The 12,191-nt window shown below is 37.9% G+C and overlaps 1 protein-coding gene and 1 long non-coding RNA gene across 2 annotated transcripts in view; both read left to right on the top strand.

The window, feature by feature from the left end:
- The first annotated feature begins 660 nt into the window (after positions 1-660).
- Positions 661-2,835, top strand: LOC140238837 (uncharacterized). The gene is made up of 3 exons (XR_011901923.1): positions 661-753; positions 1,980-2,042; positions 2,590-2,835. It is a non-coding gene; the product is annotated as an uncharacterized lncRNA (long non-coding RNA).
- Positions 2,836-3,638: 803 nt separating this feature from the next.
- LOC140238592 (uncharacterized) overlaps positions 3,639-12,191 on the top strand; it is a 50,298-nt gene continuing 41,745 nt past the window's right edge. Inside the window, exons 1-2 of the mRNA XM_072318493.1 lie at positions 3,639-3,894; positions 6,028-6,175. Of these exons, the coding sequence (XP_072174594.1) occupies positions 3,639-3,894; positions 6,028-6,175 (404 nt within the window). The remainder of the gene's footprint in view (positions 3,895-6,027; positions 6,176-12,191) is intronic.

Genomic DNA, 12,191 nt, shown 5'->3' with positions numbered 1-12,191 from the left:
TCTCATCTTATGTAATGCCTGCAGGATTTTTTCTTGAAACTTAGTATGCATGTATTACCCAATACAGATTCTCTTGGAAGTTTCTTGCCAAAAGGTCAAAAGTCAAGTGAAAGTGCTATAATTTCACTTCTTCTTTAAAGTTATAAAAGGGTCAAAAGTGCAGATCCTCAAATCCCCTAATACCTGCACTCTTTGACAGTATAGTCATTCATTCAAGTAAACCTAGTTCAAGGAAAGTGAACATTCAATGCATTTGTAACAAACCTGTCATTTTAATATTTTGCCAGTTATGTAAAACTGTCATCACACATTGTCAAGACATTGTGCTATAGACCTATTCATAGAACCATGCATTATGGCAGAGGCATACCAGTTGCCATAGCGACATTTCTAGTTTCAAACAAATTTTGAAAGATTAATATTGATAGTTTAACATTATTCTGACATGTCACCAGAATAAGAAGGGCACTCTTATATTCTTCAGACGTGCTTTAGAACTGTAAATGCTTCATAATAATATCCCACATTTTTGATACATATCAAAGCAGTATTTTGCTACAAAGCTACTATTTGCTATCCCCTCCATCTCTCTGTTTCCAGCCCACACAAACACAAAGGACTACTCCACTACAGTGATTGTGCTGGCAGTCTTTTTGGTCATCGCAGTTGTGCTGTTGGTCATCATGACCATTATGTGGTGGAGAGAGAGAGTTAAGAGATATGCACCTACTGTCCCCAACAATGGTTCTGATGGTAAGATGTGTACAATTCCAATCCAGAATACTTCTTGATGTGTGTGTAATGGGGTAATGACTTTCTTAATTAGAAGGCCGCTTGTGTTATGCATGCATTTACAATCTGTTTCTAGCATTTTTTAAAGCAAAATGGGCAATCAACTACAGACACACACACACACACACACACACACAACTCTGAAAATATTTGTTTTTAAACCTCTGTGCAATAAATTTACAATTTCGTTTTGTCAAAGCTTGATGCATAGAAACTTAGTCAAACTGTGATTGGGTAAAATGGCATACGGAAGATTTGGATTTATAATTTTGTAAAGGAAAAGGGCCAAACATAACATTTCTATACCTCACCAAACCATGACTTAAACGCCAAATGGCTAACTCATGCAGACTTTACAGTCTTACCAAATGTTTTGATGCTATAGTCCTGCTTACACTAAATGTTTTCAACTTGATGCTACATGGTTGTTAGCACATTCAGGGTACAGTGCATTCGCAGTGTACCCTTGTTCATAGTCTAGGATGAAGAAGGGGCTGGTCTGAGGGAGAGACTACAATGAAGTTATATGTTGATAGATTACCGGCTTCTTCCATGCACCTGTACAGTCAGGGAATAATTTTCAAAATCAAATTTGATTAGCAATTTCAGCTGGTGAAAAATATCTTCACTGATATCCTGTACACTTCTATAACAGTCATGATAAATGCTCATTTTTCTAGAGTTATTTTGGCACCATGTTAACCCATTGCATACTAAATTCTGAAATCCTCATATATTTGATACACAGGCCACCAGGTTCTTGTATGGAAGGGGTTAATTGATTCAGTTGTCTCATATGATTCAAAATTACATGCATTATGCAGTTTGATTTAGTATGTGCAGTGGTGTCTTGTAAATACATTATGTGTAACAATCAACTTTTGACGAAAGATTAGTGTAACAACAAAATTCCAGATTTCTGTCATCTAAGGCAATGATACTTTATTTGTGTTGCAGCCTTTGTCATCTTGACTGTTGCTGGAATGTGACCATTGATATTTCATCATTAGATACATTTACATGGAAGTATGTTTTGAGGTTTTATGTAATAATGAATAAGATTTTAGCATATATAGGCACTAGGTAATCTGTAATCTGTATTTGTGCCAGTCTATTGAAAACCTCAATGTAATCATCTCTCGCATGTGATTGTGTATTAGCCTTATATGCCATTACATGTTTTACAGTTGTGCAGCTAAATGCAATTGAAAGGAACCAACAGCCTGATGGCGATGAATCACCAGAAAGAAGTAAGTAATTAAATAACAACACTTTGTGTTTTTTTTTTCTCACCTTTTCTTTGTGTTTGTTGAAGTTCAAGTGTTGGGAGGGTGGGTGAAGAGGGCAAAGAAAAGAGTCTCTTTACTTTTTCAAAACTTTTATTGGTAGATGCTTTTAAGTGAAGCACCCTAAATAGGGATGTATGTTAGAGGGAATTAAATGGTAAGCATTATAAACATGACTATCACCAAATTATGTCAGCAATAGAAAGCAGCTCTTTACTCACCTCAGTTATCACAATATCAATGTGCCCTTTACTAGGGTGAATGATATATACATATTTATTTTAATAAAATGTTCATAATCTTTTTTTTTTTGTATTATGCTAAAAATGCTAGATATTCATACCCTGATGATACTTTTGATAAAGGATATATGCACACTCTGTATCATATCCAATAAAGGAAAGTGTACTTTCCATAAGTGTAGGATTTCATGTGTACACAAGCTCACATGTAATGTATGAGTAACAACTCCGTATAACATGATTGTGTGTGTGTTGTTTGTTTGCTGCAGAGCCTCTACTACACGTACCAAGTGAAGATGTGGGAGGGAATCCTTCCCTTTCCAATGGGGGCAGGGGAAGCCACACCCAAGAAGCAACAGGTGATTTGGATGACAATCTGTCTGCTACCATGGAAACCCAGATGATAAATACCAATGGTGGCACCGGTCCAGGTGTGGTAAGTGGATGTGACTCAGCAAGGGGAGCAGGATCTGTTACAGAAGGACAGCTAGGGAGACCAGGAGATCCTGGATGTGGCCCAGGATTGAAAGTCACAGCCCACATTCACAGTCCAAATGGAGGAGAGCAAAGTCAAGAGGTGCCTTCTTCTTCTAGGGGTAACGTGTCAGATGCTGATGATCCACGTCATGCAGGGAAAACGGGACATTATGAAAATGTGCGATCATCAAGAGTTGGTGATCAGTTGTCCATCGCAGACAACAATACAGACAGTGCTGCAAAAGACTCTCAGGAAGCTGATAGACCACACGGTCAGAAGCATTCAGGAGATGTAAAAAGAGTTCAGTTTGTCAATAAGAGCAAGGAGAAAAGCACTGAGGAAGGTTCAAAGCCAGCCGGAAGTAAATCCCAAGTGTCAAGAGCATCACATGTTAGTGACACGAAAACCAGCGGTTCTGAACAAGTTGAACTTGAAGTTACAGAACTTGGACAAGATTCTAGGATCCAAAATTCTTGTGAGGATGATATGCATAGAAGGAAGGATAACGTCACTGAGAATGGACCTGATAAAGGATGTGGAGAAACCCACGTTGCTAAAATCTCTGTAGTTAAAGGGAGTGCTGATAGAAAGAGTAAAAGAACATTAGCAGAAGACAGAGGCTCAGTGCACAATCAAGAAGGCAAACTAAAAAGTCAGTTCCATGACAGTCGGTCAGAATCACCCACATCGGAATCCTCTTCAACAGCAGCTGATCAGTCAAACCTCTCACCAACTCAGGAAAATGTAGCAAAGAAAAAACCCAATGGAAATATGTCTCAAGTATTCCCAGGAGGTCATGCCCGGAAGGGAGGAGATCCATGTTTAAAACCAAACGGAACTATGAGGTTGACACTTGGGCCAGGAAAAGTCAGGAGTGATGATGGCAACCAAGGAAGCAGAGTCCAGTCTCCACGAGCAGAATGTAATGAGACTGGTGGTGCAACTCACTTGTCGGACAATGATTCTTCCAGAAGTCCAAGTAGGGAAGCTGATAGTGCATCTGATGTCTACAGTGTCAACCCAGTTGGAGCCAATGTTAAACCTGTGCCACCGCCAAGCCCAGTTAAGGAACCTGCACAAAGACGAAATATGGCAGGTACGTATATATATCTCTGTCTTTTACTGGCTACTAAACTCTTTGAAAGTATGATCAGAATGATGGGGTTAGCGCTTAACTCCAAAGATCACACAAGTAGAGCATCTTACTTTATATGAGAACATGTAGAACTTGTAAGTTATGGGCTAAAGGCTCACACACACACATGCAAGATCAAGATCCAGTTCACTATTGTGATTATGAATAAGTGTTAAAAAACATATGATTCAATGAGACAGCATTATAATTGTGCCTGTGTCTTGAATGGAAAACAAACTAGAAAAGCACTCTGAGAGCACAGACCTCTGCCAAGCAGCTACTTTTCAGCAATGATCTTGCTCTTCCCAAAAAGATTTTTTTTTCCCTCTCCACCACTGGGGAAAAGCTCTATGGGCTCTTCCATAGAGATCAGTGATTTCCACACCCATAGGTATACATTCTGTAAACTCACCTGATTTCCCCAAAACAGAAGCCTTTGTTACATCATAAACCCTCAGCTGCGCGACGTGCCTTGCACAGCTGCAGAAAGTGGAGCATGCACTAAAGTGCGCGTTTGAAAACCTCAAAAATGCGCAGCTTGAACTCCCAAGTTCATTGACCCTGCCTGTCAAAATGTTAAAAAATCCCTCATAAATTCCCCCCAAATTCTCGGATCACTACCAAAATTTAATCATTTGTTGCTTGTGTCATTCTCAACCTTTCCTGTAAGTTTCATCCAAATTCTACTTTTTGAGTTATTTTTCACAGGGACAAACAGACAAACGGTAACAAAAACATAACCTCCTCCCTTGGCGGAGGTAATGAAAAGGTGGAGCATTGAACTTGTACATTCAAAGATATGACTATGTCCACATGAATTAGGTTTGAAGGAATTGTGTGTAAAGGAGTTCCAGACTTATATATATAAATTATAAGATATATACCGGGTATCCCCAAAAAAGCAGAACGGTGGATTTTCAGTACTTTGCATTCTAAAAGTGATATAGGTTTTGACATCATTAGAAAGAGCATCTTCCGCAGAAGACCATGATACCAAAATCATTAAATTTGGTTCAGTACTTTTATTCTACGCCAATTTCTGTAAATGCAGTCATTTTCAATTTTTTGCGACTTATGAGATAATAATTTGGGTGCGTCACGTGTTCCATACGGTGAATTGTGTAAGCTCGTTGATCCATGTCAACAGAAGATAACGCCTTCATATTGGGGGCACACACACACACAGACACTGTTTTTTCTGGCCCATGCCCACTGTGAAAGCTGTATCTTTTGTTGACATGGATCACCGAGCTTTACACAATATTCTTCGTATGGATCGTGTTTCGCACTCAAATTATTACATCATAAGTCGCAAAAATCCGGCAAAATTTGACAATGACTGCATTTTCAGATATTGTCGTAGAATAAAAAGCACTAAACCAAATGTAATGATTTTGGTATCATAGTCTTCTGCGGAAGATGCTCTTTCTAATGATGTCAAAAGATATGTAACTTTTAGACCGCAAGGTACTAAAAATCCACCGTTCCGCTTTTTTTGGGACACCCTGTATAAGATATTGTCATCTCTCAAATGTAAAACTTACTCCAAATGACAACGGTTTGTGACACAATATTTGGGCATTTCAACGTGCAGGTCTTTAGTCTTTTTTTAAAAAGAAATCTTACCATCAGATGTAAGTGTTTATATTTCCCTGATAGTTCTGTATTGTCATTGTGAAATGAATGAGGGATTTTGGATAAATTATTATTCCATAAATGTACTCAGAATGTGGAAGTAGCAAAGACTGATCATTTTCAGTGAATTGTAAAACATTATATACATATTATTATACTTTTCTATAATACATTGCAAATTGGTGCCCCATCATCCAGTTTCTTGAAATAGGCTGAGTGCATTTATTTTCTGTTATTTTCTTTTCACTCGACAAAGTTATCACTGGACAGATTATTTTCACTGTGAATGAAACATCTGTATATTCTATTATCAATTAACTTGCATACCATTGAAACATGGATCACAATTTTTTTTTCTAATGTTGCCAATGTATTATTTAATTCTTTTTTGTAAAGGTGTGATGATGATTCCACATCTCTTACTGTATGTGTTGTTCTTTTCACCATTCTTTTTTAAAGATTACACGGTGGAAGACCATCATTGTCTTGTGATTTCAAGGGAGCTCAGTCATCTACAAGTCAAGAATCTCTGTAGGAATATGAAACTCACAGAGAACAACATTATAGATCTGGAAGAACTTAACAAGGGTGATATTGGGGAACTAAAGTATCAGCTGCTGCTGAAGGTTAAACATATCCTTGGGAAGGAGTTCACCTACCGCCAAGTTTACAATTGTCTCATAAGCATTGAAAGCAAATATCATGCTGAGGAATTAATGAAAAAGTTTTGTATTATCATTGAATAGAAGTCTAATATGTAATACTGTTCAACTTTTCCTCCACCAGTCAATGTACTGTGGTTCAGTGGTACAATGAATACTACTCAGCTGTTACAACTTGAGATTTTGTAGAGTACGGGGAGAAAGTTCCACCATTACTGTGCATTACAGAATCTCTCATCAACTGTGTGAACTAAGTTTTATTTATATGATCAGGTGCAACTGCATGTACATTGAATGAATAGGAAAAATATGTTTTTCTGTTAGTGCCAATGTATGTCAAAGGTAACAACCTCAGACTCCTGATTGTACCAATATGTGGTAGGTTGGTCAGTAGAGATTGCTTGATTGATGCAAATAGACATTCCATCCTGTCTGGTTAATGTGTATTCCGCACAATTCCCATGCTCCTAAAGATTGCTGATGCATTGCTGATACATGTGTATGTATAATAGCTCATATTCCTTAATTTAGCTGGTAGCATTCTTGTTACTTCAAGTCATGAAAATGGGTGAGATATATGATGATATATGTGGTGTATATGATTGCAAAATATATACAATGCATGACTTGTTTACATGATATGAGTATGTCAAGCCAGAAAAGGTATTGTTTGTTTGTTTGTTTGTTCATTTTCCATCTGAGAAGATGGCTGGATAGCCCATATTCAGCTACGTTAAGCTGGTCTTGCGTGGGGTCCAGTATGGTTTTGGTGGAACAAGTTATTGTGTGCCATGATGGTAATATAATTGTTATAATGCGATGATCATCAGATATGTATAGAAGATGTATTCAGAAAAAGTTTTAACATACATTTATAAAGTTTTATATAGGCGTAGTAGATTTTATTGGATACAAAATTGGTGGTGATAGTGCCTCATACTTTGTTGTACTGAAAGACTTTGTTATGTGTGTGTGTTCCCGTGACGAAATACTGCTGAGATGGGAGAGTCAACAGCTGTCAAAGGAACACTTGACTATAATATACAAATTGTTTTATATTTTCCAAGTTTTATGTTCCTTTACATTTTAATTCCTTGAATTTCACGAACACAAAGATTTGCAGACACAAAAGTTCTTGTTGACACTATGTGCATTAAATGCCAGAGGTACAGTACTTTGAGAAAATTTCATGCTGTGAAAAAGGCCATCTGCTCAATTTAGAAAAAAAAAAAATTGCCATGAAAATACTGTGTTTTTACAGTAAGCTGTAATGTGCCAGGTTGTTACCTTTTGCCAAATACTATGGTACAAATGTCTACAAAAGGTGTAATGAAACATATGTACTGTTTGAATCCTTGTGTATCATAGTAGAGTGATTTGTGTATTGGACAGTCACTTTGTTGTGTGTTGATATTTCATTGAAGGCTGGTCCCTAGTATACTCCAGCAGGTGTCTGTATGGGAAATTTGTGTCACGGCAAAATGAGCTCGTCCTCAACGGTAAATGAATTCATTATTCGTTTAAATAATAAGTATTGAAATGGTGCTTTGAGTTCCAGTTTATTCTTATACCATTGTTTCAGGAAATATATTCTCAATTTCCTGCACTTGATTGAAAGGTGACTGAAACAGAATTTCATGCTGAATTCAGAATTTTCAAAACTGAAATAATGCATATGTGATGAATAGTGTGTTGCATTAAATGCAGTGGTAGACCATGAAGTAGAGTGTGTTGCATTAAATGCAGTGGTAGACCATGAAGTATTTATCATTTGCTAATTCCATCCAACCTGCCCCTTCCCCACTCCACCCTCCAAAAAATGAAAAAGTGGTACATTTGAGTAGAACATATAACATTCAGCAAACACTCTGTGTGCATTGCAAACTTTTACTAGTGCAGCAAATTTTTAACTTGAAATATTTGAATTGCCTGGAGTATTTCAGAAAACTTTGTAGTTTACTGACAATGATGGAAACACACACACACACACACACACACACACACTTATCTAGATTTCCTTGCTTACCAATAGTACATTTATGATCATTATACTGATAAATCAGTTACTTGCTGCATCATTTAAAATCAAAGTTTGTTTCATGTTTGTTTTTCCTCATTAATGCCCCATCAGAATGTTCAACTATCACCAGTCTTCCATTACAAATGCACCTATGCGCGCACACTCGCTCGCTCACACACACACACATAAGAGTGCTGCAAACAGGGTCAGTATCGTCTTAGCCTCTTCTACCACTGTACAAGTTTTCTACTTCTTCTATGCATTCTAAGGGGATTTTATACTCATCTTTCTGAACCTCAGATAATTTGCATTTTCATCATTCAAGAAAGTGCTTTTTGTACCCCCTTATACACGAAGTGTATAAGGGGGTATATAGGAATCAGCGTGTGATCAGTCGGGCATCAGTCTGTAGCAAATCTTGCGTCGCGAACTCCTTCCACAATTTTGAAGCAATTGGACTCAAATTTGGTGTACATGATATTGATGTGTAGATGTGCAAGACGTTTTTTTATGTTTGTCGGAGATAGCATTGTCATGGTAACCACAATTTCCCCAAAACCTTATGGAGTGAACTACTTCCACAGTAATTAAGCAATTTATTTCAAATTTGGTATGTATAATGATCTATAGGTGAAGTTATGCAAGACACACTTTGTGTTTGTACCTGACAAGGCGCGGCCATGGTAATGGCATATTTTCTTGAAAATCTTGTGGAGTGAACTGCTCCCACAGTTTTGAAGCAATTGGACTCAAATTTGGTGTAAATTGTACATGATATTGATGTGTAGATGTGCAAGACGTTTTTTTATGTTTGTCGGAGATAGCACTGTCATGGTAACCACAATTTCCCCAAAACCTTATGGAGTGAACTACTTCCACAGTAATTAAGCAATTCATTTCAAATTTGGTATGTATAATGATCTATAGGTGAAGTTATGCAAGACACACTTTGTGCTTGTACCTGACAAGGCGTGGCCATGGTAATGGCATATTTTCTTGAAAATCTTGTGGCGTGAACTGCTTCCACAGTTTTGAAGCAATTGAACTCAAATTTGGTGTACATAATGACATTGTGGTGTAGATGTGCAAGACATGCTTTTTTGTATGTTTGCCAGAGAAAGCATTGCCATGGTAACCACAATTTTCCCAAAACCTTGTGGAGTGAACCACTTTCACAGTGTTTAAGCAATTTATTTCAAATTCAGTATGTAGGGCCTAAAATGATCTATAGGTGTAGTTATGCAAGACACTCTTTGTGTTTGTACCTGATGTGTTGCCGTGGTAACTGCATTTTTCTTCAGGTCTTGTGAAGTGAACTACCACAACATTGTTAAGCAGTCAAACTCACCAAACTCACCAAAAAAGAAAAATGCAGCCCAAAATAAAAGAAAATCATTTAAAATTTTACCTTCCCAATCAGGCCTCTAAAAGATAGTCTTTTTGGAAATTTGATGGCCAGACATCTGTTCTTAGTGGACAGTGGTTCTGCTAATATCAAGCCCTGATGAAATATTATAGTATGTCATTCCTATTCTGCTAATATTGTTATTAGCAGGGTGACTAGTACAGTAGTTATCACTGTAAATTTGCAATTCATGTATACTTTGTGTGAATTACATTGACATACTGAAATGATGCCAGTGCAATGTTACAATCACTGCCAGTGGCCTCAAGGTAGAAATCGATAAAGAGAAATTACCTGCCTTGTGTTTAACCGAGAATAGAAAGGTTAAGAAAGAGAGCGTGCAATGTAGCATGTCGTTGAACACATGCTCTTCTACACTGCCTCTGAAGAAAGTTACTTGGCCACTTATCAAGTCACAATAAATGTGTTAGTAAGTACAACTTGTACATACAGATTGAATTTCCATTGCATTTATGTTGGTGAATGTTTTTTTAAATATAATCATGGTGCATATACTTGTATGTGATGGTTGCATTTCCAAGTTTCATATGTGGCAAGTAACCACTCCCCCTTGTATCTTCTCTCACTTTTATTTGCATATGTATTGTATGTTTGTGGTGTATGTCATGCAGAGTGTAATTTTTGTGCATTCATGTTGTACCTGTACTTGCAGTGATTTGCAGGGAGCATTGTATGTTTGTGTCTTCTCTAACTTTTTACTTCTTGCACCTTGTGGGTGCATGGTTTCTTCTTTTTCCTTCATGTGTGTGTGTGTGGGTGTGTGTGTGTGTGTGGTGGTTATTTTTTGTTTCATGTATACACATACCATTGCATAATTTTACACAAACTAATATATATATATATATATACATATATCTCCAGCCTACCAACAGAACAATGACCACACCACAACGATCTACAACCACGATCCCCCCCCCCCCCGCACCCACCACTTCAGAATCGCTTATGCATGACTCAATTGACAATGTAGAGATCACAGGCATCGAGACAATCAGAACAAAATCCCACCAAGTAATCCTCCATAGAGAATCCTTCTGGATAAAGAAATTGAAAACACTGACCCCCAATGGCATTAACGTTGACCAATGAACCCCACATAGTCTGGGTGCCAAAGCCACTTTTTGGGCATAACCTTGTTTTACCGTCCACCCAACGTTTTTTGATGGTTTTACCCTATTTCGAGGGTGCTGAATCCCAATCTGGATGATGCAACTCTTGCATCCTTGAGGGTTTTGAGATATTCAAGATGGCCGCCAAAATGGCCGCCCAAACCGGAAATTCCCATGTATTTCCTTCTAAATGGTGAAAAATTGAAAACAATTGATGGTTTTACCCTGTTTGGAGGGTGCTGAATTCAAATCTTGATGATGCAACTCCTTCATCCTTGAGGATTTTGAGATATTCAAGATGGCCGCCAAAACGGCCGCCAAAACAAGAAATTATCACGTATTTCATTCTCAATGGTGAGAAATTGAAAACACTTGATGGTTTTACCCTATTTCGAGGGTGCTGAATCCAAATCTGGATGATGCAACTCTTGCATCCTTGAGGATTTTGAGATATTCAAGATGGCCGCCAAAATGGCCGCCCAAACAGGATATTCCCATGTATTTCCTTTTAAATGGTGAGAAATTGAAAACAATTGATGGTTTTACCCCATTTGGAGGGTGCTGAATCCAAATCTTGATGATGCAACTCCTTCATCCTTGAGGATTTTGAGATATTCAGATGGCCGCCAAAATGGCCGCCAAAACAAGAAATTCTCACGTATTTCATTCTTAATGGTGAGAAATTGAAAACACTTGATGGTTTTACCCTATTTCGAGGGTGCTGAATCAAAATCTGGATGATGCAACTCTTGCATCCTTGAGGGTTTTGAGATATTCAAGATGGCCACCAAAATGGCCGCCAAAACCGGAAATTCCCATGTATTTCCTTTTAAATGGTGAGAAATTGAAAACGATGGTTTTACCTTATTTCCATGGTGCTGAATCCCAATCTGGATGATGCAACTCTTGCATCCTTGAGGGTTTTGAGATATTCGAGATGGCCGCCAAAGTGGCCGCCGAAATAACCGCCAATTAAAACCAGAAATTCCGATGTATTTCCTTCCAAATGGTAAGAAATTGAAAGCAATTGATGGCTTTACCCTGTGTGGAGGGTGCCGAGTCCGAATCTGGATGATGCAACTTCTGCATCCTTGAGGATTTTGAGATATTCAAGATGGCCGCCAAAAGGGCCGCCAAAACCGGAAATTCTCACGTATTTCATTCTCAATGGTTCAAAATTGAGAACAATTGATGGTTCTGTCCTATTCCGATTTCAAAATGGCCGCCAAAACCGGAAATTTCTACGTATTTCAATTTTAATGTTTCGCAATTGAGAACAATTTGCTCGCCAGGATAGTGAGGAATTGACAACAATAAATGGTTTTACCCTATTTTATGTTTTCGTCAATGGCAGAATCTAAACCCACACATACTTCGCCGATAAACGAACGCATATTGTCCATCCC

The sequence above is a fragment of the Diadema setosum genome, chromosome 15, assembly GCF_964275005.1.
Source record: "Diadema setosum chromosome 15, eeDiaSeto1, whole genome shotgun sequence".
In the NCBI taxonomy this organism is placed as follows: domain Eukaryota; kingdom Metazoa; phylum Echinodermata; class Echinoidea; order Diadematoida; family Diadematidae; genus Diadema; species Diadema setosum.
The sequence above is the reverse complement of the archived record's forward strand: the minus strand, read 5'-3'. Positions and strand labels throughout refer to the sequence as shown.